General features: G+C 44.6%; 2 protein-coding genes across 4 annotated transcripts in view; one reads left to right on the top strand and one right to left on the bottom strand.

Moving 5' to 3' along the window:
• Nucleotides 1-8,343, bottom strand: part of TMTC3 (transmembrane O-mannosyltransferase targeting cadherins 3) — a 107,489-nt gene extending 99,146 nt beyond the window's left edge. Inside the window, exon 1 of one of the 2 annotated variants that reach the window (XM_073651635.1) lies at nucleotides 8,221-8,343. In XM_073651635.1, coding sequence (XP_073507736.1) covers nucleotides 8,221-8,246 — 26 coding nt within the window. In that variant the 5' untranslated portion in view covers nucleotides 8,247-8,343. Of the gene's footprint in view, nucleotides 1-8,156 lie in introns of both variants that reach the window. The other variant, XM_073651636.1, reaches the window with a different exon arrangement.
• A 30-nt stretch (nucleotides 8,344-8,373) lies between these two features.
• CEP290 (centrosomal protein 290) overlaps nucleotides 8,374-27,529 on the top strand; it is a 227,368-nt gene continuing 208,212 nt past the window's right edge. The window contains exons 1-8 of one of the 2 annotated variants that reach the window (XM_073651634.1): nucleotides 8,374-8,794; nucleotides 10,820-10,937; nucleotides 12,086-12,163; nucleotides 13,778-13,847; nucleotides 16,852-16,898; nucleotides 23,835-23,978; nucleotides 26,029-26,082; nucleotides 26,522-26,671. In XM_073651634.1, coding sequence (XP_073507735.1) covers nucleotides 10,836-10,937; nucleotides 12,086-12,163; nucleotides 13,778-13,847; nucleotides 16,852-16,898; nucleotides 23,835-23,978; nucleotides 26,029-26,082; nucleotides 26,522-26,671 — 645 coding nt within the window. In that variant the 5' untranslated portion in view covers nucleotides 8,374-8,794; nucleotides 10,820-10,835. The remainder of the gene's footprint in view (nucleotides 8,795-10,819; nucleotides 10,938-12,085; nucleotides 12,164-13,777; nucleotides 13,848-16,851; nucleotides 16,899-23,834; nucleotides 23,979-26,028; nucleotides 26,083-26,521; nucleotides 26,672-27,529) is intronic. The other variant, XM_073651633.1, reaches the window with a different exon arrangement.

Genomic DNA, 27,529 nt, shown 5'->3' with positions numbered 1-27,529 from the left:
GCATACAGTATGGTCTCCCCCGCACATGGACTGACTACCGCTACCTGTGCCATCTTACAGGTCTGGTCAGGTTGGGTCTATACATGTTTGGAAAAGTCCAGAGAAACTCCTCATAAACTTGATTATAATGTCCACATTTATTAAAAGGGCTATCCCATGAAAGGAATTTATCACTTATTCAGAGGATAGACAAAAATATATTTGACTGTTGAGGGTGCCACCGCTGTAACCCCCAACAAACATTAGAACAGGGATCCGATACCAAGATCCTCCTCACTGAGGACAGGATTGAAAAATTGGCTTGAGTGACCTCTGGAGCTTTTCAGTGTGTATGGATCTGACAGATACAGCAGAGTACAGAGCTCGGCTGTGTCACACCCATAGAGCAGTAGATCAGTCATCTACAACTATGCTGGTGCCATTCAATTCCGGCCACAACAAGAGTGACCGAAAATATTAGGCTGACTGGTAAAGGGACCTACCAGGGGAAGGGTCAGATACTGAACTAAACTTTTGGCACCCCCTACAGCAGACACTCGGCAAGAGTGGTCTACCTTTAAATTAATGCAGGGGAGCCTGTCAAATTAAGGTGTGTAGCAGAAGTATCATCTCATTAATGGATGCTTAGAATGCCATATATCACTAAGGTAAGGTGTTTATGCCGCAAATGTGGAGTAAAATACAATAAGAAGTCACAATATTTTTGCGCAACTCAAAAGTTGCTGAAAAATACTGTGACTTTTGGAGTTTTCATGCCAGGCTCGACCACCTACACAAACATGCGCAGAGCATGTGTGGAATGGGGCGCAGTCATGACCACTCGTCAAATTCATGGAAAGATATGACGCTTTAGTAAAGTAGCTTACTCTAGAAATGTACCTCATCTCTGCCTGGAATACCTTTCTGGCAAGGAGCATGCCAGTTAAAAGAATCCCCAGCCTGTTTGCACCTTAATGACCAGGCCAATTTTTTCAATTGACTTGTTAAACTTAAAATTTTTATGCCCTTAAACCAGATAGGTCTACTTCACATCAGAATCATCTTTGAAACATTTTTTTGTTGTTGTTAGGAAGTTAGAAGTGTTTAAAATTGATCAGTAATTTCTCATTTTTTCCAACAGAATCAATTTTTTTGGGACATCCCTTTTAAAGTGACTTTGAGGAGCTTAAGTGACAAAAAAAATACCCAAAAGTGACACCATTTTAAAAACTGCTCCCCTCAAAGTGCTCAAAACCACATTCAAGAAAGTTTATTAACCCTTTAAGGGTTTCACCAAAATTAAAGCAATGTGGAAGGAAAAAATGTACTTCTATCCAACCAAAATATTGATTTAACACCAAATTATGGACCATACATTTGTTGTGCAATTTCTTCTGAGTACGCCGATAAAATTGAAGACCCCTATATTTCCGTTAACAGATGACGGACCCGAGTGGAGACTTGCTTTTTTTGTGGATTGAGTTAAAGATTTTGTTGGGAACATTTTACATAACGTTTTAGATCACGTTTATCCGATGCTCTACGCTGAGAACTTACATTGGGGTTTCTATCTAAATCTCCAAATGATGTGATTCAGATGAAACCCCGGAGGGATCCATTCACTATGAGGCATCAGAATTACTCTGGACTCAGTCTGGCCTGTGTTCAGCGGTGTCCTTTTCAAAGATGCACAAAACTGTCGCCAACTGCGCATTTTATGCACTCTTAAGACAGACACTGCTGGATCACAGATCAAACAGTGCCTCCATCTGCCTCATTATAAGGAATCTTCCACCAGGGGTTCCGTTTGAATCACATATTTCAGAGATTTACACTGAAATTCTGATGTAAGCGCTCAGCATAGAGCGCAGGATAAATGTGAGCCGAGTCTTACTGCGATCCTTGGGAGGCAGAATGAACAAATCAGCAGCAGGTGAAGAATTGGTTTTATTTATTTTATGCCATTCCTCGTGCGGCATAAGCGATTAGACATCTTTATTCTTCGGATTGGTGCGAATACAGCGATAACAGAGTTACATTTATTTATTTTTTATGTTTGGCTGCTGTCACACACTAAAAAACGCTTTTTATTGAAAAAACAAGTTTTTGCATCGCCATATTTTGAGAGCTATAATTTTCCTATATTTCGGCCGACAAAGTCAAGTGAGGGCTTATTTTTTTGCGGGACGAGTTGACGTTTTTATTGGTACCATTTTTGAGCACAAAACATTTTTTTGATCGCTTTCTAGCTCAAGTTTAGGAGACAGAATAAAAACCAGCAATTCAGGAATTTTTTTTTTCTTTTAATGCCGTTCTGCGTGTGGTAAAATTGATAACGCAGCTTTATTCCTTGGGTCAGTAAGTTTAAAGCAGTACCACATTAATATAATTTTTTTACGTTTTGCCGCTTTTACACAAACTACTTTATATAAATAAAGAACTGTTTTTGCACTTTATTCTGAGAGCTATAACTTTTTTATTTCTCCACTGACAGAGCTGTATGGTGGCTTGTTTATTGCGGGACAAAATTACTTTTTCAAGAATACCATTTTTATTTACATTTGTCTTTTTGATCTAGTTTTTTTCCACTTTTGTTTTGCGGTATGATGAAAAAGCATTGTTTTTTGCCATGATTTTCATTTATTTTTTATGGTGTTCACTAAAGGGGTTAACTAGTGAGTTTTATAGGTCGGGTTGTTCTGTACGTGGTGATACCAAATGTGTACTTTTTTTATTTTATATACACTGTGTGTATGTATTGGTATATTTTTTTCATTTATTTTGTTCATTATTTTTGGATTTTTTTTTACTTTGTCCCTCTATGGGACTTTTATTAGTCTGATCGCTGATAATACATTGCAGTGCACCAGCATTGCAATATACCTGTCAGTGCTGCACTGACAAGCCTCTTAGACCATGCTCTCAGCATGATCTAACAGGCTTGCCGAAGCTGGCTGACGGAGGTAGTCATGACAACCTAAGGTTGTCATGGCAACGATCAGGCCTGCTCGATGACATTGCGGAGGCGAGAGGGGGCACCCTCCCTCTCCCAGACTTCTAAATGCTGCGATCATTCTAGATTGCGGCATTTAGGGGGTTAAAATGCCGAAGGCGGTGCAGTCACTGCTCCTGGCAGTTCCGGCTTTAACTTAAGCTGAGCACCCAGCGGCTCCTGTGCCCCGCGCGATCGCCATGATTTACCCATACGTTAGTGGTCGGGAATCTCTATACGACCATAACTTATGGGTATGTCAAAAAAATGTTGTGAAGGGGTTAAGTAGTATGAGCTGCTTAATGAATTAGACACATCGTACAGCAGTGGTCCAGTTTACTAAAACTGGTGTGCATTCTTGTAGTGTATAGATAGCAGTTGAATATATAGTGAGTCTTTTCGTGTTAAAGACAGTTGTAATGCTCTCTTGGTGATGAATACCAAGGCTATCATTTCGCACCAAATATATATATATATGTTTTTTAATCACCCTGTATAATATTTGAAGGGTTTAGAATATTTTGTTCTTGTCAATGAAAGGTTTCCACGTGGGGCTATATTCCTCTTCAGACTGGGAAGTTAAAGTCACTTAATTTAATTAAATTCTACATACACACATCCTCATCAAAATGCCAGGTTTATGTCATGTAAAGAAAAAAAACAAAACATCACAAAAAGATTATTTTCAGAACTGTTTCCACCTTTAATGTCACCCATAATCTGTACAATTCAATTGCTAAACAAACTAATATTTTCAGAGAATATATTTTATAGAAATAAAGTCAAATAAAGTGTTCACAGACTAATCCAATTGACGTAATATAAAAATTTACTTTTATTTATGTTATTTAAAATCTTATGTTTCTAAAATATCAATTCTAAATATCTCCGTTTTGGACTGCAATCCACAGTATTTTATTTATACTATTCACACTGCGTTGCTCTTCCACAGTGCGCTTTGGATTAACTCAGATTAGTGCTCATTATGCCTCAGCCATTAGAGATCGCCGGTGCCTGCGCTCATTAGTGAGATCTCTACTTTGTGTTAGTTGAGATAAATCAGGATCTAGTAGTACTTCGATCCGTAAATAATAGATATCGCTTCCTATACCCGTCATATTGGCGTGATTTCTGCTGATAGGAAGCTTTGTTGCCGCCTTATACAGGTGCATTAGTTTTGGCCCCTTTGGATGGCCAGGCTTTCTTTTATTTGCGTTGCCACTTGAACCTCTGTGAGCTCATGAAGTTTACATAGAATCTAGCATTTGTTCTTCATAACAGGAGATTGATCTGAAAATTATCAAACCAGTGTACTACATGATGAAGACTGTTAAATGTCATAGAAATTTCAACCATATTCACCTCTAATTTCCACCACAATGTAACTGGACGATTACCAGCTCTGTATTACTAGCTCTGGCTAATTGTTACTCGGATGCTTCCACCCTATGCCAGTCATTGCACTGGCTGCCCATACATTATAGGATCCAATTTAAGTTGCTTCTTCTCACCCACAAAGCTCTCCACAGTGCGGCACCCCCTACATCTCCTCCCTTATTTCTGTTTATTGTCCTACCCGTTCTCTACGCTCTGAAAGCAACTTTCGATTAACATCCGCACGAATCCATACCTCCCACTCTCAGCTCCAAGACTTCTCTCGAGTTGCATCTATTCTTTGGAATGCTCTACCCCAAGAAATTAGGACGAACCACAACTTACACAGTTTTAGGTGCTCTCTAAAAACACATCTGTTTAGGGCGGCCTATCACATTCCCTAATCGAAGTCCTTTTATACATTTATAGCCCATTCATTATTTCTCCAAACATAATTCTCTACCAAACTCCACCGCACCCAAAAGCACTACAGATACTGGCTGGTGACTGCTCATGCAGCCTTCATCTATCCCTCATCCCCTCAAGATGGCTGGACCATCATCGTAAATAAGCCCCTGTACTTTGTGTCACCCCCACCTCATTGTAGATTGTAAGCTCTTACGAGCAGGGTTGTCATTATTTTTGCTTTAATTATTGTATTATCTTTAGTTATGTTACTTATGACTGTTGTATATGAACCTCTGAATTGTAAAGCGCTGCGGAATATGCTGGCACTATATAAAGAGTAGTATGACTGCCATTTGCTGTAAAATGTCAGGAAAATTGTACTAGAACAGTTAAACTGTATATGGGGTTAGTGAGATTCACTTTAAAATGATGGCAGCTATGTACTGACTATTTAACATGAGATTAAATGTGATAGGCTAATTCTGAATACAACCACATTCCCCATTATGAGGGGGTATTCACACTTACACAACCAAATGATTTGTTTGATACTTTATGGAGTTGTACAGATTCTGAGTGACAAAGGTGGAAAGAGTTCTGAAATGACTACTTGGAATGATTTTTTTTTACATGACAAAAAAACCTGGCATTTCAGCAGGGTAGACTAATAAATAAAATATATATGCTATAATAGATATAGTATGCATACACACTGTATATAAATTTGGTAATGATATTTCTGGCCCCTTTGGAGAGGGAGACTGAAGTCTGATTTCTGAGCTGGAGGATACCACTGTGTGAGGTGAGAGAATGCTGTACTGCTGTCCTACCAATGACAAAAGTCCCAGCGCCTGCGCACAAGGCTACACAGACAGCAGGGATACTGCGCGTTCTGTACAGGGTAAATTGCGCAGGCGCGGGATCCGGCCGGGAACTGCACGTCACAGGGCCCTGTGACATGCAGGGGAGAGGGGGGGGATATGGAAGTGAAGCTAATAGGTGTGGATTTCTTCGCGTCCCCCGGACGGGAAGCTTGCCAAAACAAATTTAATAGAAAGCTATTACAAAGCAAGTAGACCTCTAATATGGGGGTCATACAGGTAGGTATAGATTTACATTTCTATAACCTGTATGCCCATATTAGAGGTCTGATAAGTTCCAGGGGGTGATAGATTCCCTGTAAAGGGCTCTTTTCCAATTCTGTGTGTGTATCTAGACTGCAGAATGCTGACAGTGTGTACTATACTCCCTGTCAGCATTCTGCACTGTAACCAGAGCTCTCCTGATTCTGGAGGAGCTGGTCACACCCAGTATAGAGTTTTCCTGTCTGGCAGACACCACCCCCAGTCACTGACAGACCCTCCCCCTGCCTCAGCCTCCCTGTGATGGCACACAGTAAGCCAGCAGTGGCAGGACTCAGCCGATTGGACTACCCAGTGCAATCAGCTGTTAGAAGGGACAGAGAAATTGAACTGGAACAAGGAGCTGAAAGCTTCTTCCTCCACCATTCAATCTCTCTAAAGACTGAAGTTCCTGCCAGCATTTTAGGTTTCATGCAACTGGAAGAAAGAAATAAAGACACTGCTGCAGACCCACAGGAAGGAAAAGGCTTCTACATAGGCGAGTATAATGGGCTGTGTGTGTCTCCATCTCTCTCTGCCTATTATCTATATATCTATTTATCTATCATCTACATACAGTTGAAACCAGTAGTTTACATACACTATATAAAAGACACATATGCATGTTTTTCTCAATATCTGACATGAAATCAGAATAAACCTTTCCTGTTTAAGTCAATTACAATTCAATCAGTAAGGTTATAGGCATGCTGCCCGTCCCTGTAGTTGATATCAACCCAGTACCAGCCTGCCTGGCTGCCCATATGGGTCCAGCAGTCAGTGGCATGAGCCCAGTGCCACCCGCCCGCCCCACTGCCCATATTGTCACCCCCACTTCAAACATGCCTAGTCCAGTGGAAATAATGTGAGCACAGTGCCACCCCTACTGCCCACATGCACCGACTGGCAGGGATAAAGTGAGCTCAGAACCACTCCCGTTACCCAGATGTCCGGTCTGCCAGTGATAACGTGAGCCCACATGCCCAGTTTGGTAAAGATAACATTAGCCCAATGCCACCCCCGCTGCCTAGTACAGTGGGAGAACATGAGCCAGTGCTGGCAACAAGCCCAATCAGACGGTGATAATGTGAGTCCAGTGCCACCCCTGCAGCCATAAGCCCGGTCCTGTGGCGAGGACAGGAGCCAGTGCCTCCCCGCAGCCATACGCCCGGTCCTGTGGCGAGGACAGGAGCCAGTGCCTCCCCGCAGCCATACGCCCGGTCCTGTGGCGAGGACAGGAGCCAGTGCCTCCCCGCAGCCATACGCCCGGTCCTGTGCTAATAACAGGAGCCAGTGCCTCCCCGCAGCCATATGTCCGGTCCTGTGCTAATAACAGGAGCCAGTGCCTCCCCACAGCCATATGTCCGGTCCTGTGCTAATAACAGGAGCCAGAGCCTCCCCGCAGCCATAAGCCCGGTCCTGTGGCGAGGACAGGAGCCAGTGCCTCCCCGCAGCCATACGCCCGGTCCTGTGGCGAGGACAGGAGCCAGTGCCTCCCCGCAGCCATACGCCCGGTCCTGTGGCGAGGACAGGAGCCAGTGCCTCCCCGCAGCCATACGCCCGGTCCTGTGCTAATAACAGGAGCCAGTGCCTCCCCGCAGCCATATGTCCGGTCCTGTGCTAATAACAGGAGCCAGTGCCTCCCCGCAGCCATATGTCCGGTCCTGTGCTAATAACAGGAGCCAGTGCCTCCCCGCAGCCATATGTCCGGTCCTGTGCTAATAACAGGAGCCAGTGCCTCCCCGCAGCCATATGTCCGGTCCTGTGGTAACAACAGGAGCCAGTGCCTCCCCGCAGCCATATGTCCGGTCCTGTGCTAATAACAGGAGCCAGTGCCTCCCCGCAGCCATACGTCCGGTCCTGTGCTAATAACAGGAGCCAGTGCCTCCCCGCAGCCATACGCCCGGTCCTGTGCTAATAACAGGAGCCAGTGCCTCCCCGCAGCCATATGTCCGGTCCTGTGGTAACAACAGGAGCCAGTGCCTCCCCGCAGCCATACGTCCGGTCCTGTGCTAATAACAGGAGCCAGTGCCTCCCCGCAGCCATATGTCCGGTCCTGTGCTAATAACAGGAGCCAGTGCCTCCCCGCAGCCATATGCCCAGTCCTGTGGTAACAACAGGAGCCAGTGCCTCCCAGCAGCCATATGCCCAGTCCTGTGGTAACAACAGGAGCCAGTGCCTCCCAGCAGCCATAAGCCCGGTCCTGTGGTAACAACAGGAGCCAGAGCCTCCCAGCAGCCATATGCCCGGTCCTGTGGTGATCACCTGCTCCTGTCACTTACTCTCCCCGCACTGCGCTATGGCCGCTGGGTCCTGACTGCTGTTGTCGCAGGGCTCTGTACACACCGCTGTCTTCTGTAACACAGTAGCATCAATGGGCTTCTCTCCGAGCTGTGAGAGCCGCCATGACAGAGAAGGACGGCAGCTCCACCCCCAGGCTTCAAACACCCGGAAATGACCTCATGGGGCTGGCGAGGTAGTGGCGGAGGCTCCGGAGCAGCTGGTAATACCGCCATGAGGCTCTGACCCTCGCCTTATAGACTGGCGCTGAGGGGAGCAGCACAGGGGCTACAGGGAAATGAAGGGTATTCACAAGACATAAGACCCCATTCCCTTCCCAGGAGGCGTGGCTACTGAGCCAGAACGAGGCGTGACACGCCGGCCGTCACCGTTAGCACGTAGAGGAGGGGCTCTGGGGAGTCTGCTGTGTAATGCGTCTCTTAGCAACGCGCCTCAGCTTCTACTTTCCCGGCTTCCTCCGCGGTGACGCGCCAGGGCAGGATTGATGTTATAAGGGGGATCCGCTGAGCCCAGTCTGTGACACATGTCACCTCGCAGTCACAGGCTAGGGGCCCAGTAACCATGGAGCAGTAGCGGGCCGGCGGCCATCTCTTCTTTTCCGGCTTAGGAGACACTATTGGTGAGTTCATGGATGCAGGTATTAGGGGAGTGCGGATAGTGAACGTGTGATAGATGTGTATAGGGAGTGTGTATAGGGATACGTCCTGGATATTTCTGACAGGACAACAGTGGAGGGATTTCTGTCATTTTTGTCTTTTATGTCCAACTTATAACACATATCAGTTACTGCATACGGCTGCTGTGCACGGCGCAGAGGCTGTATCGCTGGAACCTACTACATGTTGCAGGCGGTGTGGTCCCCCGCGCGTCGCCCCTCCGCCCCGTCCCCCGCGCGTCGCCCCTCCGCCCCGTCCCCCGCGCGTCGCCCCTCCGCCCCGTCCCCCGCGCGTCGCCCCTCCGCCCCGTCCCCCGCGCGTCGCCCCTCCGCCCCGTCCCCCGCGCGTCGCCCCTCCGCCCCGTCCCCCGCGCGTCGCCCCTCCGCCCCGTCCCCCGCGCGTCGCCCCTCCGCCCCGTCCCCCGCGCGTCGCCCCTCCGCCCCGTCCCCCGCGCGTCGCCCCTCCGCCCCGTCCCCCGCGCGTCGCCCCTCCTCCCCGTCCCCCGCGCGTCGCCCCTCCGCCCCGTCCCCCGCGCGTCGCCCCTCCTCCCCGTCCCCCGCGCGTCGCCCCTCCTCCCCGTCCCCCGCGCGTCGCCCCTCCTCCCCGTCCCCCGCGCGTCGCCCCTCCTCCCCGTCCCCCGCGCGTCGCCCCTCCTCCCCGTCCCCCGCGCGTCGCCCCTCCTCCCCGTCCCCCGCGCGTCGCCCCTCCGCCCCGTCCCCCGCGCGTCGCCCCTCCTCCCCGTCCCCCGCGCGTCGCCCCTCCTCCCCGTCCCCCGCGCGTCGCCCCTCCTCCCCGTCCCCCGCGCGTCGCCCCTCCTCCCCGTCCCCCGCGCGTCGCCCCTCCTCCCCGTCCCCCGCGCGTCGCCCCTCCTCCCCGTCCCCCGCGCGCCGCCCCTCCTCCCCGTCCCCCGCGCGCCGCCCCTCCTCCCCGTCCGCCGCGCGCCGCCCCTCCGCGCCCCCCCTCCGCCCCGTCCCACGCTCCCCCTCAGCCTCGCGCCTCCCTTTATTTTTCGCAGTGTTCTTAGGCAAAATTGTAAATGAGCCCACTCCCTAGGAAGACATGATTGGCCTCAGGATGCTTTACAGTGTGCACAGGACTCATGGTAGGGCTCACTTTTTGTTCTCCCGGCAATCATTCTTCCAGATGGCCCAGTCTGAAGTGGGCTTCATCAGAGAAAATAACTGTACCGCAGCTCTCGGCCGTGCAGTCCCTGGACTTCCTGTAAAGTTATTTTCTCTGATGGAGCATGTCAGGGCGGATTACAGAAGTCTTGAAAAATAAGGGTCAACACAATCTCTACATATTGCTTGATTCATTTGTCAATCAAAGTAAAAACGCATGCTTCTAATTGTACTTCGCTAACCATAGAGACATCTGACTAACAAACTGGTGCAGCAAACTTTCTGTAAACCAAAATTTGTGTTGGTTTTAAAACTTTTGATCAGAGCTGCTCACTGATTGGCTGCAGCAGTGACGATTTGACATCAGGACCTGTGCCAGTGCCGGACAGTGGGAGCAGCGGCGGAGATGCGGGAAGCGGAGTTCAGTGCAGTTTGGTTTTTTATACTAAACTGCCCTCAGGGACGAAATTTACTTTTCCGACGCCAAGAGTGCACGTGTTCCTAATGGAGAGAGGTTTCAGGCAGCAGCGTATTTCTCACAAGAACTAAGGGTCAGGCATGTTGACATTGAACATGCACAATACTTCTTTCCCCTTACATCTGCCATTGGATGGCTGTCTGATCCCACTCAAATGATTGGTTCTCGCTGATGTCCATTTTATGTGTATGATCAACTTTAAATGAGCCCTAAAGGGATAGACACTGAGAAGCACTGCCACCACTATGTTCTTAAAACCCCATAAAAACCCATTACTTCAGGGCATGTACAGATGTCACCTTCTGACATTTATTAAAATTGCCTTATTAACTTTTTACTCCATCCTTTATTCACATGAGGGTTATAAAATATGTAATTATTTGTCATAGACACCAGCCTATCAAGATGGCTCCGACTTTAGATTGGGGAAAGCTGATGAAGGTCGATCCCGACGTGCTTCCTAATGAAGAAAGGTTAGCAGAGAAACTGTTGAAGATGTTGGGTCAGGTACGTCCCTCCTTTTCATTCCCATTTTGCCAGGTTGGGGGAATGTTTAGTTGGTGTAATTCCGCCCAGTTGTACTAGTATACCGATATATTATTTAAAGGGAATCTGTCACCAGGTATTTACTACCCCAACTGAGAGCAGCATGATGTAGATGCAGAGAACCTGATTCCAGCGATGTCACTTACTAGGATGATTGCTGTAGTTTTGATTAAATCACTGTTTTATCTGCTGCAGATCTATCAGTTCTCTGAATGCTGAGCTCTGTATAACCCCGCCCACACCCACTGATTGGCAGCTTTCTGTATACACTGTGCATAGGCAGAAAGCTGCTAATCTGTGGTATAGGCGATTTTATACCGAGCAGAAGGACTACATGGCACGCGACAACTAGTCCTTTAGTGATTAAATCACTGTTTAATTAGTTGGATATGATAAAAATTCTAGTTGGAATTGAACAGTGGCTGGAAATGCTGGAGATATAGGAGTACAGTTTTCTCTGGCGTCCCCATATCTATTAAATACACCCACTGACCAGACATTTCAGAGCCTAGTTCTCAGGATCAGCGGGAGTTCCAGATGTCCGACCTCACTAATCCACAAAGTAGTTTTTTACCCAGGTGATAGGCTGAGAATATCCCTTTAAAGGGGTCAGCTGGGACTTTGTTTTTTTTCCTATGGGAACTTATTGGCAGGTGGTTGCTAACTACCTGCCTGTTCTGCCCTGTGACTATCTCAGGCAGCAATTCTCCTGCTTCCTGTAACGTCACGTCAACAGAGCAGTTCTCTTCCCTCTGCTCTGTCGACAGGGTGTTACTGCCATCATCATGCCGATTGACAGCTGGCTCCCCACTACCAAACTGCAGGGAGCTGACCATCAATCATCATAACATCATCAGTAACGTCCCATCGACAGAGCAGAGGAAAGAGAAGGAATTGCTCTGTTGACGTGACGTTACAGGAAGCGGGAAAATCACCGGCAGGAACGGTCCATGACCGCTCTGAGCTAGGAGAGGTCATAGACGAAGAGGACAAGTGGGTAAGTAGTCAGCGACTACCTACCTGTAAGTTCTAAGCCCCATAGGTAAAAAAAATAATTCTTAATAACCCCTTTAAGTATTACTTATTCCATTTCCTTTGTCTTATTACAGGTGAACAGCAGCAATTTAAAAGGAGAAACCAATGAGAATTTGATCCAGCTTTTCCGAATCACACAGTCCTTAATGAAGGTTTGAAGACTCTTGTACTACCATGGACTATATTACACCGCTACACATTGTTACCACTTTTGGATTACACCTTTAAATGGGTTTTCTGATTTTAGGTTAATAAAGATTAGTGCTCAGAGCCATTTTTTATCATTTTACAGGCAAAAGTATTGCCCCTACCTTCTCAAAGTCGGTAGATTATACTTTGTAGCACCAGCAGCTTATTTATTCTTGGAGGCAGGGTCTTTATTATGGCAGTGAGGTCGTTTTTTTTTTTAATAATGTACCTTATTTGAAATAATAGCTATTTTCTCTGCGGTTAGGTTCAGATGGTGTAGGTGGACGGGTAGGATATAACAATCACCAATAACTGTCACCAATCACTCAAGGTGGCGACATATTCATGGTATTGTTGGGAACTTTGCTGTCTAGATGCCACTTAGTGTATTGGAAGCTTTAGCATGGTTTCAGCGATTGCCCACAAATATTTTACAATGTTATAAAAATGGGGCTCTCCTAGCCCCCCTCTCCTCAGGCTCTTACTACAAAAGTTATCTCCAATTTTCAAACTGGACTAGATGGAAGCCTCAATACAAAAGGAACCATGTACGCAATATTCAGAACCCTTCATGAACGTCCTACTCTTGTTCAGAACCAAGTTGTTTCCATGCAGAGGTTGGACACCGGTATGTAGCTAGCCCTACTCACACTTGTGTCCAGAGATATGTATTAGCTCAAGGTAATGGCTAAACTGGAATTTCCCCTGAGAAACAAGCTGTTAAACAGTCTTCCTACCTTATAGACATTTAAAGAGGTTGTCCACCACTTTATCATTGATCTATCCTTAGGGTAAGTCTTCAATGTCTGATCGGTCGGGGTCTGACATCCGGCACCCCTGCCGATCAGCTATTTTCGGTTGATTTGAATAGAAGGTGGATGTGCTGTACCCGGCCGCGGCCACTACCAGAAGACTGACCAGCTCCGCAATTGAGCATTTCCGGCCAGCGGCCGCTGACACTGAGAGCAGCCGATCGGCGGGGGTGCCGAGCGTCGGACCCACACCGATCAAGCATTGATGACCTGTCCTAAGGATAGATCATCAATGATAAAGTGGTGGACAACTTCTTTAATGCCTATCCGCAGAGATATCGCATTGTCGAGATCCACATCCACCTCTAGAATAGGGTTTCTTCTTGTTCATCTATTTTTTTTATGTGCTGAGACGGCCAAGGTCCTGCTTGGCCTCCTCTCCATCCACTCTTCACCTAGATATGGTGGCTGATTCACCAGGTACAACTAAGATGGCTACTATTTTCTGTAGGATTCAGCCAAATTGGATGTGTAGTCAGAGGGGCACAGCAATTTCATAGCAATGTTCTAGTGATTAGTGAGGGTCTTAATATTTGGTTAATATATCATGTTAATACAGACCTCTAATACTTATAAAACAGTTTATTTTAAAGGGCTATATACATGTAATATATATGTAACTTCCTTGCATTTCCTTCAGACCATTATACTTGTCTTAATTCCTATCACCTTAATTTGCCTTCCTAAATATAATCTTTGCCGATCTGTGCCTTTACGATAACACCGTATCAGACATTTTTCCATTTTTTTTTACATTTTATATAGATAAAATCTCAGGAGGTTGAGTTTGTATTAGAAGAAGCTGGAAAATCTGCGGAGGAGCAAGCCAAGACCGGTAAATGGCCATGGACTTGTATGTACTTTTTCGTAGTTCTGGAAAAAAACAGGTGTTTTTCGGTGTAAATGGAGCGTTACAGCACAGGATTAAGCACATCTCCATTAATACTTCGGAGTTGGGAGCGGTAAGGTGACAGAAAGTGGACTGATGATCTACCAATGATCACCTGTTCAGTGTAATAGTGAAAATTGTTAGCTACTCTTTGCCCAAACCTTAAAGGGATATTCTGGTTGAAATCTGTGACATCCAAAATCTTGCCCAGATATGGAGGCTAATGCCTGCACGTTGTTGCTAGTAAAACTGTGGAATTACTTGCAATATTGTGCTTTCATTGGTCACCATGTACAGACAGTTCTTCAGATGCATGGATACCCAGCCTTGGGTTCTTGCTTCCATCTATAAACTCACTACAGTATTTGCTTTTTCAGTTAAAAGCGTCATCCTGTTTTTTTTTTTGTTCATAAAGTAATTAGTTAGTTTCAGTTTAATGTATAAAAAGAAGTTGATCCTGCATGCAGGGTTTTCATAGTCTTGATACTCCTGCAACATATCCAGATCTTTTTCCTGTGACTCATAGCAAAAGTTTAGTAGTGCTTATTTCTAAAATGGTATTTTCAGAATTGATCGGGGATAATATACTGATACTGATCCAACCACTGAGACCCCCAGTGATCTCTAGGAAGGGGCTCTGTGTCCCAATAAGGTGGCTCTGCAGAGGGCAGTCTTGAATGGTGCAGGGTTTCACATGCTTTATTTCATTCACTTTTACATAAAACAGCATTTTTAGTGAAGAAATATTTTTCCATACTTTTACTTTTTTATTTTTTTTACTTGATCTCTTACATAGAACTTTATCTTCTACTTGCTTGATCACTGATCGAATATCTTGCAATACTTCATCTTATGTATGCGCCATTTCTGGGACTGCTGAGGGGTGATATTATTAGCCATGGAAGGGGCCATGGATATTAGTCCCCTCCGTGGCTATTAATATCAGCCCGCAGCTGTCTAGTTTAGCCTTTGATGGTTAGATTTTATAGGGGGTCCCCACGTCAATTTTTTCCTGGGGTCCCACTGTAATCTAGCCAGTAAAGGCTACACAAACAGCTGTGGGCTGATATTAATAGCCAGGGAACATTGGTGGCTAATGGCCCCTTCCCCAGCTACTAATATCAGCCCCCAGCGGTTGGCTTTCCCTCTGCTGGTTTTAAAAATGACGCGGGAGCCCACGCCATTTTTTTTTCCAATTTTAGGCTCTGTGCCCACAATCCGGACATAGCAGCGCTTTGGCCTCGTATTTTTTGCTGCTTCCAAAACTTTGCATTCTATTGAACGCAGGTAAATCTACATGTGTTCACTGAACCATGCGGATTTACCGCATTCAATAAATGCTAGTGGTCAAATTTCTGTTGCGGAGACTAGCGACTCTGCAAGAGAATTTGATATGCTGCGGTCCTGAAAGACGCGCCGTATGTCAGTGTCTACGGGTGATTCGCAGCCTCAGATGTACGCATAGTGGACATGGGATTTCTAGAGATCCCATCCACTATACTGTACCATCTGGACGCTGCGTGTTTGACGCTGTATAAACACGCAGCGTCACACCTGCAGCGGCTCCTGACGTGGCCACTTTCCCAAACACACCCGCAGCATGTCAATTTTTGTATGGACACGCTAGTCTCCACTGCAGATTTTGACCGATTGAAGTGTCATTATATGCGGTGGATTCACATGTACCGACAACAAAAGTGCAGCATTAGAACATCGCGTTTTGAACACAGCAAAAATATGCTGCGTCCAAAGCGCTGCTGAGTGCTGATTGGGGGGATGTAGGGGCTAATGAAACAGCTGTGAGCTGTTAATTACAGCCAGGGACCATGTTTTCAAATGGCACCTCCCTAGGCTAAAAAATAGCAGCCCACAGCTGCCGCATAAATTACATGAATGGAAATGCTAATGAAGATTGGGTGAATGGGATCAGCTGACATCTAGTTCTTTTGTTTGGTTATGACAAGTTGTCAATCAGACCTTTTCATGACCAAACCTAATTAAAGTAAAGTAAAGAGTTAAATAAACACACAGACACAGTGTAAACACTTTATTTGAAATACAACAGACACATTTAATCATTTAAATTAACAAGTATACTCACCCAGTTCTGAAAGTAATCCAAGGTTTAAGTAATGTCCCACCAAATAACTTTATTTAGCTCCAAAAAGCATTCATTGATGTACAAAAACGCTTCAAAAATAGCATCAAAAACGCGGCAAAGCCGCACGGAGATGCAGGAACGCTCAGGAAATCTCTGCTTCAAATCCAGTTCATGTGCACATAGCCTTATACTTTTCCTCTGATTGTTCCACTTCCGGCTTTCGCTTACAGATACCGAGGTAAAATGCTGAACGTGTGAACGTGGCCTTACACTGACTTTTCACCAATTAGATCCTGCTTTAGGCCTCATTCAGATGTCCAATTTTTCCATGCACGAAAAAAACTGTCCGATTATTCTGATCAGACTTTGGGCTCATGCAGACGTTCGTACAAATCAATCTGATCTTGGATCACAATGCAGATACTCTGTGGAAAAATCAGCACCAAATACACAATGTGCAAACACAGCCTTAAAGGGGATTTCTTCTCTTTAAAATATTTTTTTGTAATCTGACAGCAGTATGAGGTAGAGACTGAGACCCTGATTCCAGCAATGCCACACTTAGCTCACTGGGTGCCGCAGTTGTGTTACTCATACACAGTTTTCTCTGCTGCAGATATAGCATAACCCCGCACCCACCAGTTCTTTTTAGAAATTGGTTTTGTTTGTATGATAGAGCTGCAAAGCCAGTACCATGAAACCCTGCCACGGCTCCTGATGGGCGGACCATAGCTAGTATACACACACCGCACATAACTTCCAAAAAGGACAATGCAGTTGTCTTGGATACTCAGTTATAACTACAGTGTATTCTGCACTTCACCCTGATATATTCTTTTCTTTTACTAGAAAACCAACTGAGAAATAAAATGAAACAACTGGAAAATGAAATGGAGGTAAGGTTCACAATTTGTTTCTTCGCACTGTTGCCTATTTGATGTTTTTTTTTTAATTTCAGAGAAATTGCTTCAGCAAGATTTAGGATTGCACGGGCTGATTATCATGAATGAACGCTCCTAAGCCTCTTTAAATAGGCTGCCAATGAACTGATGAACGAGCAAAACAATAGGATTTCTTAAAAAGCTCGTTTAAAAAGTGTAGTTCACGGCAGCACATCAGTCTGTATACAGAACCTGTGCTTACAAGATTAATGGTATTCCATGTGCACAGAATGATTGTGATAACGATCGTTCTGTGCAGTCGGCCTGTCTAACCAGTATTAAACGAGTGCTGTTTGGCCTCTATGTAGCTGATTAGAGGCTGTGGGTTAAGTTCCCATGATGAGTTTGTGACACATTTTTCCTGAGCAAAAATCACAGCTTCTTACAGTTCCAGCAAAGTGGATGGGATTTATAGAAATCTCATTTCCTCTGTGCTTTATTTATTTTTTATGTAGCGTGATCAGACTGGCGGTGCGTGTTTGAAATCCGCAACATGTCAATTTTTCTTGCTGAGTTTTATGTGCGGATTTTTCCCATAGATTTGCAGTAGATGCAGAAAATATTCAGATAAAAAATGAATTAAGTTTTAGCTCGTTTACGCTGCAAAAATGCACTAAAAATGCATATGACTGTACCAATAAAGATTTGTCAGAGTCAATAACAGGAAGTATGAAAAACAAAGCAAAACATGACATACCAAAAAGAGACCAAAAACCACAGAGTGAAAAAATGTAATAAAAATGCATGTAAAAAAAAATGCTGCTGAAATTCTGCAACATCATAAACTCACCAAATGCTTAGCGTGGGAACGTAGCCTTAATAGCCACAGGTAGGACAGGCTAAAAAAAGCTTGTGCACCCCCTGATTTAGAGGGCCGCGTTGTAATATTTTTCTACTTTAAGGGGCTGCAAAGAAGTTAAGCTGTATAAAATGCTAACAGACTAATGCGGTAAAGCTTTAACCTTTCATGTGAATGTGTTCGCAACTTCTTTACGACATGCCCAGGAGCATGGACCGTAATAAAAAAGGTGTACGAGCATAGTTCTTAAGTGGAGAGGGGAAGGACAAGCAGAGCATAACTAGACTCACTGCTATTAGCAGGGATAAGGCTATGCCCCCATCACACCCCTTGATCTTGGACTGAATTGAAGGAGACATTATCAGGGGGCTGGCTGCTATTAGAAGCTAGGGGCAGGCCATGCCCTCTCATCTGGAACTGCAGTGAAGAAGACATCAGGAGGCTAGCTGCTAGTAGAAGCCGGGAGCAGGCTGCGCCCCACCACTTCATCTCGGACTGCAGTGAAGGAGACCATGTCAGGGGCATAGCTGCCACTACTGTGTTTCCCCTGGTGACCTGCTCCAAAAATAAGACCTAGCATGATTTTACAGGATTTTTGGAGCATGCTTAAAATATAAGCCCTACTCTAATAATAAGCCCTCATTTCAGTTCAGTTTGGGGTTGGGGGAGGCATGGGGCAGAAAACGGGTCAGTTGCCCCGGGCCCCCACTCTCTTAGGGACCTCCAGCATTTCTATTCTGAGGTTAAAACTGCTTCAGGATCTTTGGTGACATTACGGTCATGTGAACATGATGTCACCAAAAGTCCTTTAACTGCTGGAATCTAGAGGAACTGAAGAGGAGACCTACTGATATGTACCATATGTGCAGTGTGGCTATATTTATTTGTGTGTGTGTGTGTACACATGTGGTAGGCATTAAAGAAGTACTCCCATCAAAATGTTTATCCTCTTAATATATTGCAGTCATCATATTATATAGCACTATGTACTTAAAATTGCTCATTTTGCCTTTTTATTCAAGAATAAATGTGGATCGTTGTTCATAGACAAAAAATAAGACATCCCCTGAAAATAAGCTGTAGCCATCTTTCAGAGCTAAAAATAATATAAAATCCTGTCTCACTTTCGGAGAAACACTGTAGAAGCAGGCCACGTCCCCTGATATGTGACATAATGTCCCTGAAGGGAGGGGGAGCAGTGAGGAGCAGCTCCAGCGTCACATTGAATTGCAAGTACTGTGAGGGTTGCAAACAACACTAGTCATGTTAAAGAAGCCCTCCTACTAACTTTTTTAATTATTTAATGTGTGAGTACACAGGTAATGTAGTTTCCAGCGCATTTCTTCTCTGCAACGTCACCTCTCTGGTTGACCCAGAAGTGTCTTTTACAATGAAAGCCTATGGAGCATCAGAACGAGGCTCCAAAGGCTTTCATTGTAAAATAGTCTTCCGGCTCATGTATAGCGCATAGAACAAGACGGCTATCACAATTGCTCTTACGTCACTCAGAAGCAGAGAAGAATGGCGCTGGATATCAGAAAGGTGCATGTACACATATATTTAATAAATAAAAAGTGAGTGGGAGGGCTTCTTTAACTTTACAGTTTATGAAGGCATGGCCATTAGAATAATTTTTTATCTCCCCAAAGTACTTCTTTAAACAGCACAGACCAGAGAAAGCTCTGATCACCGCTGTAGGGGCGTATACACACCGTCTTTTAAGTTGGTCCACTCTGAAACCTTTTTTGTGGGGGGGGGGGGGGGTAGGTGAATTCGGCTGTGCAAAGATGACAAAATAAACGCCAAAAAAGATGATTCGGGAACAACATTGGTGGTGGTTTTCTGAAGAGTCATCCACTTGAAAAACTCAACTGGTCAAGGACATTCTTGGAAAAACACGAGCAAACAATTACACCAAAATTGTCCAGAAACTCTTGGGGAGCTACAAAGTGCTTGGTTACAACATGAGCATCAAGGTGCATTTTCTGCATTGCCATCTTGTTAGCTTCCCTGAAAACCTTGGTGCAGTCAGTGATGAGCAAAGTGAACGATTCCACCAAGATACGGAGGTCATTTCGGGACGGTATCAGTGTAGATGGGATGTACATATAATGGATGACTATTGTTGGAGCGTCAGGCGAGATTGTCCACAGATTGAACACTCCAGGAAAAGCTATACGCGTACATTTTTTTGAGGCCGAGGTCACCTTAGTGCAGGGGACTCAAACACGCGGGCTGCATGCGGCCCCTCTGGCTGCTTCATGCGGCCCACAGACACCATAGACCCCGATCGCAGCCTGGTCCAGGAGCCACCAACATCAACGCTGTAGTGCAGTGTATTGCCGCGCAGTGACCGGCTCTCTGCACAGCAATACCAATGCAAGCCGCCGGCCCATCAGAGGCCAGCATCCATATTTACCCTATATACGATGATTTTTTAATAGGGAGATGCTGGTACACAAATTTATGGTATTTATTTATATATACCATGTTTAATTTATTGGGTATATTTATACACTTGTATGCACATAGCACTTTGGATATTTTTTAAATTTATTTAATAAAGGTTATATTTGAATATATCTATTGCTGTATCTATGCTGGATTTAAAGTACGTACTGGCCTATGCTGTATTATATATTTATATAAAATGTCCCTGTGCTGAGATAATCTTATAAATGTCCAGGAGATGTGGTATGATCAGACCATGTTCCTGTACGGTCAGACACAGACATTACTCAGTACACAGCAGGGGCACATTTATAAGATTATCTCAGCACAGGGACATTTTATAAATTCCAATTGTGGAAGTTATTATTATTCCAAGATCTATTGATTAAAATGAACTTTACTTGTGGGAAAACCCCTTTAATGTTCAAGACTATCACATAAGTGTTCACACAATGAAGATAATTGCACAGATTACATAGGGTTACATACACAGACAGGAACCCACTCTGCATCTTCTTGATCACACCCATACTGTCGTGTGACAATGACGCGATAGTTGACCTCGATGTCCCACAGCAATGTTCTGCACGACTGCAGCACGTAGTACAACCCATAGTAACTTATTAAAAAGACGCATAACAACCCAAACTATATCATGTGTACTAAGCCCGGCCACTGCAACAAGTGTGGTAGCGTACAAATCAAGTGCCAAGATGGGAGCGCGTCCTACTAGAAGATGTGATCGGACACTTTCTCACCAAGCTCCTGGATGTATCCATCTATAACATCCTGTAAACTCTGCTACACTGCTGTTTTTCATATATCCAGACACTGGAGACCATGAAGAACTTAATGATACCCAGAGGATGTCTTAAAGTACGGCAGACTATTATAACCTGACTGAGCGGTTTCACTGGAAAGGAAGGAGGTCAGTCCAACATGGCGCCAATAAAGCCACAGAGATAGTTGTGATGCTGGAATGCTTTGTGCGCTCAAACGACATCATGTCAGCAGGAGTAGGTGAGCCTGAAATGAGAGCGAGACGGACTAATGAGAGTCACTCACCAAAGCTACAGGCGGCATTGCTGCTACAAGCTGCAGAGATTCAATCATCTCCCTGGAGAAAATGGTTCCAAGTCGGCAATCTAAACTTTCTCCTGGGGTGCCACACACTTCCTCTCAGAGAGCAGAGAAAGAACCCACCATTAGGGTGCAGTCAGACAGCCGTATAAAATGGATGGAGATCGGAACGTAATGCTCTAACTGGCCGGCAGCTCTCCAGACCACAGTGTGACAGTTTCATATATTCCTATCCAGCTGTCATGCTCGGGTCGGGAGATCCGCCGGCCAGTCCGTGCACTACGTCCAATCTCTGTCCGATTTACAGCTACTTCCCATGCTGAAACATCAAGAGAAACTCACAGAGCATTGCTGTATTACTCAATAAAGCGGGTGATCTGGAAAACCAATCACAGAAATAACATAAGACTTGTGGGTCGCAGTCCTAGGGAACACTTTAAAAACTGTCTAATCATCACTTTAGGAAAAAGATACATTATCAACAAGTGCCAAGACAAAATTTGTTCCAGAAAAGGAGCGATCCTGTCTAATAAAGGCATGCATTAATACATAATGGTAGGGGAATTCCAAAGGGATGTACCAATACAATCATATATCATAGTATGAGCACAATCATTTCTGCGTGGCCTACCTGGTCATGTCCCGACAGTCCGGTCATGTGATGATGCAGAGCGGACTGGATTCATACAGGTTCCTCTCTGTGTAGTAACCCTATGTAATCTGTGTAATTACCGTAATGGCATACTTGTGTGTTCGATCACTCATGGGATTGCCTTGAACACTAAGTCTGGGAGTCTCTCCAAGAGTGAGTGTTCCATAAACATGGAGATGGCTGAAGCCCACATATTAATTATGTTTCTATTAGACACCTATGTATTGTGCGTGGTGTATATTTTATGACATCACCTCCTCCATCTTTGAACTGATGCCTGTAATATATGGCTTTCATTTTTGTGATCCTACTAAGTTTTTATTCGGTGTTATGACTGGAGGCAGAACCAGCAGTAAGAGGCAAAAGGAGTGGTCGGGTGGTCCAGTGTGTGAATAGCCCTGTATGCTGCTGCTTTTTCTATACTTGGCTCTATAAGGGCCATATTGTGGCCAAAACAGCGCATATTTTTACCCTGATTGTTCCAATAAAGGATTAATCACTCTGATGTCTTGGATATATTTTCTTTGTGGATCTTTTGGCAAAATGTGGGAAGTTGCCCCAAAACAGCACGGAGTTTGTGGCATGGTGCATAGAATGACCTGAATCACTAGTACATTCAGATTCATTATGGATTGCATGATATTCTAAACCATGACGTCTGTGTGACTGGAGCCTAACAATACAGCCTAACATTAGTTGGTTATATCCTTCTGTAGACAGAAAAGTTACCGTTCATGTAGTGTATATCACATGGGCCGAGACTACGTCTGGTATTGCAGCTCATTCCCTTTAAATTGAGTAGAGCTGTAATACTACATACTGACCTTCGAGAATTGTGCCACTATTTCCATAAGAAAGTAGTAGAAGGGTAAGTGCATATATGTTTCATCACAAAACCTGAGGGATTTTCTAGTATCAGTAAAGTGAATGAGAATCATGAACATGTTGCCTATTTTTACTTGGCAGATTTGCGACAAGCCTGTCAATTCTTTCAGTGGTTTTCCTGCAGATCTCACCCTACTAATGAGTGGGGGAAATGCATGTAATAAAACTGCTGTATTTTATGCAACTTTTTCCTGCTAACACATCAGCATTTGCAGCAGAATTTTGACATGTGCACATTAGGCTCCCCTTATCTTTATCGGGATTGTATATGATGCCTAACGTAACCTAAATCACGCATTGCAGCACCCGCATTCTGGGAACTTTTTTTTTTCTAGGATTTTCCTTATTGGATTCTAGTATGAATAGTTTTTCTTCTTTCTGGCCTCTCATAGCCCACAATAGGTTAAAATAATGAAATCCGATGTTATCCCTTTCCTTGGCTTCAATACGCTGATGTCCACACTAAAGTGCATATCACCGCTGCAGTTAATCGCTGAGCTCAACTGCTTGTGCTATCTACATCGGTGTAGCTGCAGTGATTGGCTGCAGTGGTGAAGTGTGCTGTAGTCATGACGTTAACGATGCAGCTTGTAAACGGAGATTAGAGCTGCAGCAGTGCTGAATTCGGAGAGGGTGATAACATATTATTTTACCCATCACTGGCCATTAGAGGCCAGAAAGCGATACGTGTAAGACCCCTTTAAGCTCCTATTGATCTCAGTGAGTCTCATGTCAGTGCATACAAATCATTGCTCACAGTGGAAGAGGGGTACAAGTAACTGTGTGGGTGGATGCAGACTCCGAGAACGTCAAGTATTGTGAGAAGATGCCAATATTCTTTTATGCTGCAGGGACTTGACTGCAATGTCATTTCTCCGTACAATAAAGGAAACTGTGTCCAGATTGATGTTAATTCTTTTTCCAAACATAATGTAGATCTTTTTTCCCTGCCCATCTTTGCTTCTGGTTTCCACATTTCCCATCTGCTAACTTTCTGCCTCCCATGGCTTTATATGTAATGCAGATGGCACAGCTGTCCACGGGTACTAGAGATTCAAGGTTTTTACGGGAAGAAATTCGTCAACTAGAAGAACAGCTGGCTCAGAAAGAGCGTGAACTGAAGGACACAAGAAAGGAGCTGGAAAAGGAGAAACAAGTGAATGAACGTGTAAGTGTCGTGTTCAGTGCCATGTCGGCCATTGTTGGCAGAACTGATGAACTTCACACTGCTCTTCCAACTATATAATATGAATGGGACAAGGAGATCCCAGCAGATTCTTTTCTCAGGGTAGGAAAACTGATTAGCCTCATTTGACTTTCTTCTTTTGCTTTTCCCCTCAGTCCATCCCTTCTCCATCCAAAGACAAATATGCATGCTAAATAGCATTATAAGGGGATAAACACTGGCTAAAGACCCTTCAACCCGTTCTCTAATGTCTACACTGGTTTTCTTTATTATGTAATGGTGACGACAAATATGGCCTCACCTCCAGCTGTCACTTTTACTAAAAATGGCCTTCACATGGAAACAGAAAACTGAGGATGATGGCATTCTGGCCATGCAGGATGCAGATCTTCTGAATCCTGAGGTTTTCATTTGTGTCCTCAGAGAATTAGCAGCCAGGACATGAAATGACCTTGTGTGAATAAAGCACCAGTCAGTGTTAGGTAATTGGGTTTGTTTTCCTTAGAAATGTACAAAGGAGAGTGTAGTTTCCGCATTGCTCTGGCTAGTTTAATGAGGTTATAAAAAGCTAAAGCTTTCTCCAGCCAGGTTCACATCTGCATTGTCAATTTTGTTGTTCAGTTTCATCATCCAAAAATCCTCAAAATTTACTGAGTGCCAGGCCCTTTTTACAACAGACGCCAATTGTGCCCGACTGACCCCATTATAAGTCATTGGGTTCTTTTGTGGTTTCCATCACTTTGACAGGAAGAATAGCGCTGAATGCCGTTAAAGAGGTCTATTCACAACCATTTATAGCAAATCAAAAACATAAGCCATAGAAGTTTCACCTCTGTACATAGAGCTGTGATGGCGCATACATCAGCTCTCTCCATTCATTGCTATGGGTGTTACCAATAGAGCTGAGTTCCCGTAGTAATGAATAGAGAGAGTTGGTGCATGTGCCTTCACCTCCCCACTCACTGGTAGTTTGCTGGAACATTGGATCGGGGGACCCCCAATCTGTACATAGCTCTGGGTTCCAGATGTGGGACCCGGAGCCATCAGTGGCATTTGCTATAAGTGTCTTTCGTGAGACAACCCTCTTGAGTATGATAGAACCTGCAATGGAAGCTCCTGGCAGAGCCTCTGACAGATGTGAACAGAGTTGTACATGCTTCTAGTCTAGTGTAAGCCCTTAGTTTGCTCCTTCATTTAAACAGATACCCAAACTAATACACTTAAAGACTCCCCCTTAATCTACTTCTGTGGAAGCCCAAGTAGTCTCCTGGATGGAGGGGGAGACTTCTAGTTTTATGCTTGTTCCCTCATATTTGAGCAGTGATTTTGGCCTTACTTTCCATGTACATTCCGATGTTACTAAAGGTTGTGACATATTGGTGATTATGCAAGTTTCACAAGTGGTTCCAGCAGTTACTTTCTAAATAAGTGGTTTACTGCAAAAGACAAATATACTTTTCTCATTTTTGTGGCTCTACATGTTGCATATTGATATTTCACTGATCTAGATATGGTATTCTATTACAACTATCATATAATGTATAAAGGGAACCAGATGGGAGACTCATGCTGCCCGAATCATGAGCACCATGAATCAGACTCTGGCTGTGTTATCGCAACCTTGTGTGCTTTACTCTGCAGCGTTGTAGCATCTCGGAGAAAACCTACTTTGACAAGCCGTTGGTGGGCTGTGCATTTCAGAGGCAGGTCCCCGGTGACTTCTCCTTGCTCCACTTTCCTGGACTGATGGTTGTCCCTCACTATGTGTGTGCTTAGTCTTGTCAGTCAAGGGGAACTTGGCAAGAAGAAGCCACCGGGGACCTGCCCCTCGGACTAGTCATCGGAGATGCATAGTCCCCAGCTAGCCTTTCAGTAGTGTTCTTTTTCTGCGACACTGCAGTAAAACCTACATGGCTGCAGTAATAACTCAGGCTATGCCCATCATTCAGGCAGCATGAATCTACTGTCAGGTTCCATTTCATTTCAATAACCTTTCTGAAATTATTTATGCATCCTTAATGATCTATTTTAGCTTGCACTCCGAAATGAAGAGACTGATAATGAAAACAGCAAGCTTCGGCGAGAGGTTGGTCTTAACCCCATTGTTTGTACATTTTCTAATCTTTTTTCATCCTAGCTGTTTTGTAAGGTCATGTTCACATGAATTGGATTCTGTCCAGATTTAGGTGCCTATTCCATGCTATAGAGGCAGAATCTGCAACGTTTCTCTAGCAATGTATGGGATTGTAGTATGTTATGCTATAGCATTCTCACATTTTTTTATATTAGATTTCGTAGCTCTCTTTCTCTCCTTCCTTTTCTTTATCACTTTGTACCATTCTTTCGGCTAATAGTATATGTTGCTTTTCCCTTAACCATTTCTTAATTTTGGAGAAAAAAGCACTTAAGAAAAAGGTGAGGTGTGTTACAGTAATTAGGCAAAGTATTATCGGCAGTGTTAATAAAGTAGATTAGAAATTGTTCTCGTCTTTGTAGACTAATGTCACGTCTCTTTGGTAAAACAGAACGAACAACTGCGACAAGATGTCATTGATTACCAAAGGCAGATTGCCTCCCAAAGAGAAACGCTTATAACACGCGGAGAGGGGCAGGACTATAAGAGTGTACTATCAAAGAAGAACATGGAGCTTGTGCAATATCTTGATGAAATTCAGGTAAAGCAATCCTTGTCTTCTACTGTCATCCCTAGGTTTCTCTACCCACTGCGTATTCACCAACAGTAGGGTAATTACTGGAATGTGAGAGTGCACGAATAAAATAATGTATCTGTAGAACAATGAAGTATAAATTAAAGGGGTCTCTTAAGTTATGGTGGCCTCGGAATGCAATCTTTTCAGGATGCAATGGTCTTTCGAGGTCCAATGTAACTTGAAACCACATCCTCTTAAAGCAAAATGCCACAGGCAGTCCAGATCTACTGCGCACACTGCCATGGACACTGGTAAACACATGTATTACTGGAGTGCATGTTCTCATTGGCTGTCGAGAACTGTCTCTCTACAGTACCTTGCGGTACTGCAGGCTTTGTACTGCTTTTTACCTGTACCAGGATGCTCCTAAGGACACCAAGTGATGATGGCTCCATTTTATCATTACTGTATACAGTGTGTACTGTATTGGTGTGACGATTGTGTTGGTGACTATGGGCGCTAACAGGTCCCTAGAACTAGGGGTGCCCTATTCTATCCCTCTCCCCCGGATTACTCCTGAAGGTGGAGACGCCAGGCTCACATGCCTTGCTAAACTCCAATAGCAACCCGTATCTTACCCCACCCCCACCAAGGGTAGTGGGAAGCTGAAGTGTATAGGAACACACTAACCAGACAAACAAAGGAAGATAGACAGGGATAAATGAAAATGCCAACCATCCAAAATTCACACACCAAACAACAGAGTGGGACATAAGGTAGTTTAAGGAAGGAGAAACCAAATAGGAGATGATCAGGATGTACATACAGACAAACCTCCAAGCGACAATCTCCTGAACAATCTCCAAATGCCAACTCCAACCA

The sequence above is a fragment of the Phyllobates terribilis genome, unplaced genomic scaffold (genome assembly GCF_046119375.1).
Source record: "Phyllobates terribilis strain yellow unplaced genomic scaffold, ASM4611937v1 Scaffold_11__3_contigs__length_659146591, whole genome shotgun sequence".
Classification (NCBI taxonomy): Eukaryota; Metazoa; Chordata; class Amphibia; order Anura; family Dendrobatidae; genus Phyllobates; species Phyllobates terribilis.
Note: the sequence above shows the minus strand (reverse complement) of the source record. Positions and strands in the feature narration are given on the sequence as shown.